Source organism: Geospiza fortis, unplaced genomic scaffold (genome assembly GCF_000277835.1).
Source record: "Geospiza fortis unplaced genomic scaffold, GeoFor_1.0 scaffold1056, whole genome shotgun sequence".
Taxonomy (NCBI): Eukaryota; Metazoa; Chordata; class Aves; order Passeriformes; family Thraupidae; genus Geospiza; species Geospiza fortis.
Genome location: NW_005054680.1, coordinates 101,991 through 106,777, shown reverse-complemented (window position 1 = coordinate 106,777; position 4,787 = coordinate 101,991). Strand labels below are relative to the sequence as shown.

General features: G+C 57.6%; 1 protein-coding gene across 1 annotated transcript; it reads right to left on the bottom strand.

Moving 5' to 3' along the window:
- Positions 1-4,037: 4,037 nt before the first annotated feature.
- Positions 4,038-4,787, bottom strand: LOC102044937 (NAD(P)(+)--arginine ADP-ribosyltransferase 2-like). The gene has a single exon (XM_005430773.2). It carries the CDS (start codon positions 4,785-4,787, stop codon positions 4,038-4,040), a length of 750 nt encoding a protein of 249 aa, XP_005430830.2.

Here is a 4,787-nt window from a genome sequence, read left to right as displayed (position 1 = left end):
GTGACCCCAGATTTGGGTTGGGGTCCTGGAGGGTCTGAAGGGACACTGGGGACATTACACCAAGAATGTGGGTGTGGGATTTGGGCCCCTGGGGAGACTGGAGGACACTGGGTCACGCAGGAGTGACCCCAGGATTTGGGATCAGGCTCTCAGGATGTGTATAGAGGTCTCTTGGCCAAGGCTGCCCTCCTTCTCCTCGGGCTGACTCCACTCTCCTTCCCCAGCCCATGATAGATGGATCTTCTCTGTGTCCCATGGTCCCCCCATGTCCCCTCAGCATCTCTCAGTGTCACATCACTGTCCTGCCGTGTTCCTCAATGTTCCCCATGTCCCACAGTGTCCCCTCAGTTTCCTAGTGTCCCCCAGTGTTTCACACTAGTCCTGGTGGCCTCTCCCTTCCCTAGATTCCCTGGTTTGGACCCTGGCACTGCAGGCAATGACCGTGGCCAACACAGGCTTCACAGTTGTCCCCCTGGACATGGCTTGGAACTCCTTTGATGACCAGTACCCCGGCTGCCGACACGCCATGACTGAGTTGTTGCCGGCCCTCAACCACTTTGAGTTCCAGCAGAACCCTGTGTTTGCCCAGACCTGGGTGAAGGCTGCGGCCGAGTGGTGGAGGCGGGGGCCCCCTGTGACCCCTCTGTCCCCAGCCCAGGCCATCGCCCTCATGACCTACACAATGAAGGACGTGTACAAGGAGTTCAACACCGCCGTGCATGTGGCCGGACGCTCCCGGCAGGAATCCCGGGACAATTTCCACTTCAAAACGCTGCATTTTCATCCTAGTGAGGAGGAGGTGCTGATCCCACCCTTCGAGACCTTTGAGGTCACCAGTGTCACCCAGGAAGGAGACAGGGCAGTGATCCAGCTCCGATCCAGTGGGACCTTCAGCAGATACAGCTGCAAGTGGCTGCGATGTGACATCATGGGGAAAACCTGGAGGACAGGGACACCCACTGTGGGTATGGGGACACCCATGATAAGGCACAGGGACAATGACACCCACAGGTGATGGGGGACAGGGACAGGGACACCCACGACAGGGTGCAGGGATGGGGACCCCCACATCTGGGAGGGGACAGGGACACCCCTGCCCAGAGGATGTCAGGGACAGGGACGGGGAAATAGATGGAGAAAGGAACCCTCCTCTGCTGTCTCTGCTCCTCCCCTCTGCAGACCAGCTCTGTAGGGACCAGCCCTGTAAGCTGGTTGTGGGTGGGCTGGGACCATCCTGATCTGGACCCCCCTGAACCTCTCACACCCCCCTGACACCGCTAATGGCACCCCCTATCTCCTCCTGACACCTGTCATCCCTAAAGCCCACCATGACCCCCTGAAACCCCTTGCTGCCTGTATTACCTCACTGCCCCCCTGACACCCCATCATCCCTAAAGCAGCCATGGCCCCCTGAACACCAATCTCCCTCCTGTCAACCCTGACAACCAGGACCATCGGGTGGCAACACAACAGAGGGCGGAAAGGGGACTATAGGGAGAACAGAGGGTGTCCGAAAACCAAGCCACAACAATTAACCATAAATTGACAACATTTTGTTAAGGTGCAAGCAATATTCCTCCCTTAATTGTGAGAGTCAATCATCATGTAACCCATTTATAAAAAAGTTGTGGTTGCCCCATCCCTGGAAGGGTTCAAGGCCAGGTTGGGTGGGCCCTGGAGCAGCCCAGCCCAGGGGAAGATGTCCCTGCCCATGGCAGGGCTGGCACCGGACGGGCTTTAAGGTCGCTCCATCCCAAACCATTGCAGAGCCCCCGGGGCCGGGATGGGGCGGGGCAGGCGCTCGGCAGCGCCAGCAGCTCGTGCTGCTGCCTGCTGTTGGCACCCGGAACTGCACAGTGCAACTGAATTCCCATGCTCGCTGCTGCCCTCTGGTGGAAAATTCCTGAACCACAACTGCCAGAATGCCCAAATCCCAGAATGGGTCAGGCTGGAAGGACCCAGAGTGGGCACCTGGCCCAACCTCCCGGCTCAGGCAGCATCATCCCTGAGCACAGGATTGGATCCAGAGCAGCCCAGAACTGTACGTGGCACTGGGCAGTGCTGGACACAGCACAGGACAGATCTGGACACAGCACTCCTGATGTGCCTCACTGGGAAGGGCAGAGGGGCACAAACACTCCCAGACCTCCTGGCCCTGCTCTTCTTGATGCTCCCTGGATCCCCCCTGGCCCCAGGCCACACGGCCAGCTCCACTGGTCACCCACCAGCACCCCCAGGTCCTTCTTCAGAACTGCTCCAGCAGGTCCCACCAGCCAGGAATTGCACTGGTGACTGTCCCTCCCCAGGGACAAGATCTGCCCTTGTCGTCTTGAACCTCCCAATTTCCAGCCTTTAAGGTTCCCCTGAACTGCATTAATGTGGCAGGATCCTCTGCATGGAATGTGGTCAAGGTACAATGCCCCATTTGTGGCTATCAGGGCTGCATTGAGAGAGGTCTGGTGCTGATTTTGGTGCTGAATTGGGCTAAAACCAGCCCAAATCACCAACTCTGTATTGACAACTGACTCTGAAGCACCAGAGCTGGGCCTGGCTGTCCATCATCTGCCCCTGGGAATGTCCAGTCCCCTCTCAGACAGGGATTCCTCTCCCCTATTCCTAACGAAATGTGCGTGAGGTTCCTCTTTTGGGAAGGGGATGCTTTCCAAGGATCCTCCTCGAGGTTGAGATAAAGAGATATTCTCATGAGTGTTGGTGTGGGGAATGACATCAAGCCCTGATTAAGAATAATCACTTTTGGCTGGCACTGACAGATTTATTTAATTGAATTGTTGTGGTAGAATTATTTAATAGAATTGCTTTGCACAGTGGCCTTGGTGACCACAGTGGTCACAGTGGCTGTGGTAGTCTTGTGGCTCAGGGAGTCTTGGTGATCAAGGTGGCCACAGTGGCCTTGGTGGTTATAGTGACCATGGTGGTCACAGTGGCCCTGGTGGTTATAGTGATCATGGGGACCAGAGTGACTGTGGTGGCTTTGGTAGATCTGGGGGCTTATTTCCATGGGGATCTTGGTGGTCTTGCTGATTGTGGTGGCCACAGCAATGACAGTAACCTTGGCATCCATGGTGGCCATGCTTGCCACAGTCACCACAGTGACCACAGTGAGCCTGTGGCCTTGGTGGCCTTGTGGCTCAGAGGATCCTGGTGGCAACTTCCAGGGATGTGGGGTGAGGAGGAGTTCTCTGAGGTGGAAGTGGGCACTGGGGATGCTTCTGGGCATGCTCCTGGGGAAGAGAGGGGTCAGGGGGACCATGGAAGGAGTAAAGAAGTCAGGGACAGTTGTAATGGTGTGTTAGGGGTGACGAGATAGATGGGGGCCATGAGGTGACAGGTGACAAAGTGTTGGGGGCGGCGGGGTATGGAGGCCAGGGATGTAAGAGGTGTCATGGTGGGCTTGGCGGTGACAGGGGTTAGGGGGAGTCAGGGAGTGCCATGGGGGTAGCCAGGGGTGACAGGGGTTCAGAGAATGCTATGGGGATCCCAGCCCACCTGCATACAGCACACAGGGCCCATCCCCACAGCATTGCCTTTGGTGGGGAGGGACAGAGTCGGTACGGGGACATCCCTGTCTCTGTCCCCAACCCTGTCCCCTCCCAGCTGAGGGATCCCCATCCCAGTGTCCTGTCATGGGCGTTCCTGTTCCCATGCCCACAATGGGTGTCCCCAGACTTGGTGTCCCCAGCATGGGGTGTCCCTCACCCCAAACTTTCAGTGTGTGCCCCCATAGCTGGCAGGGAGTGTCCCCAAACTCTGTGTCCTGACACGCGTATCCCCAGCCAACACTGGCTGTCCCCAGTACTGGGTGTACCTGTCCCCACACTGTCAGTGGGTATCCGCTGAACTGGGTATCCCTGTCTTTGTCCCCAGCTGTGGGTGTCCTTGTCCACCCATACACTGTGGGTGTCCTGTACCCCTGTCCCCATCCCCAGTGAGTGTCATGGTCCTCTGAGCCTTATCATGGGAGTCCCCATGCCCACAGTGGGTGTTCTCATGCCCCCAGGTTGTCCCCTGTGGTCACCTCACAGCCACGCGCAGTTGTATTTGCTGAAGGTCCCGGCGGAGCGGAGCCAAATCTGTGTCCTCTTCCCATCCCAGATGACTTGGGTAACATGAAAGGTCTCGAAGGGCGGGATCAACACCTCTTCCTCCGTTGGATACATGGAGAACTGCCGGATGTCCACACCATGGCATGTCTGCACTTGGAATATCGTGTCTGTCCCAAATCGCAGAGCAATCTCTTTACGCGGCGACGTCGATGTGAACTGACCAAACCGGACCCTCTGGCCACGCCGAGCCTGGAAATGAATGTCACGCACGCCCCGGAACACATGGCGACACTGCCCGTTCTGTGCCTGCCTCAGTGTCACCAGAGCCTGGGTCAGGAGGAAATGCAGCGTTTTGAAGTGGAAGTTGTTCTGGTATTCCTGGCGGGAGAGCCCAGCTGCACGCACAGCCTTATTGAACCCGTTGTAAATGTCCTTCATTGTGTAGGCCATGACAGCCACGGCCTGGGCTGGGGACGCCAGAGGGAACACATGGGAGCCCCGCTTGCGCCACTCAGCCTCAGCCTTCACCCAGGTCTTGGCAAAGAGAGGATTCTTCTGAAACTCAAATTTGTAGAGGGCCGGAAACGCCTTGGTCATGGCAGGGCCACAGCCTCGGTACTGGTCATCGAAGGAGTCCTGGGCCATGTCCAGGGGCACCACCTTGATGGCCACGGTGACCACGGCCATTGCCAGCAGTGCCAGGGTGCGAGCAAGGAGGGCCAT

Bases quoted from the DNA above. Each gene is read 5' to 3' on its own strand.
- LOC102044937 (XM_005430773.2), bottom strand. From the start codon at position 4,787: ATGGCCCTCCTTGCTCGCACCCTGGCACTGCTGGCAATGGCCGTGGTC.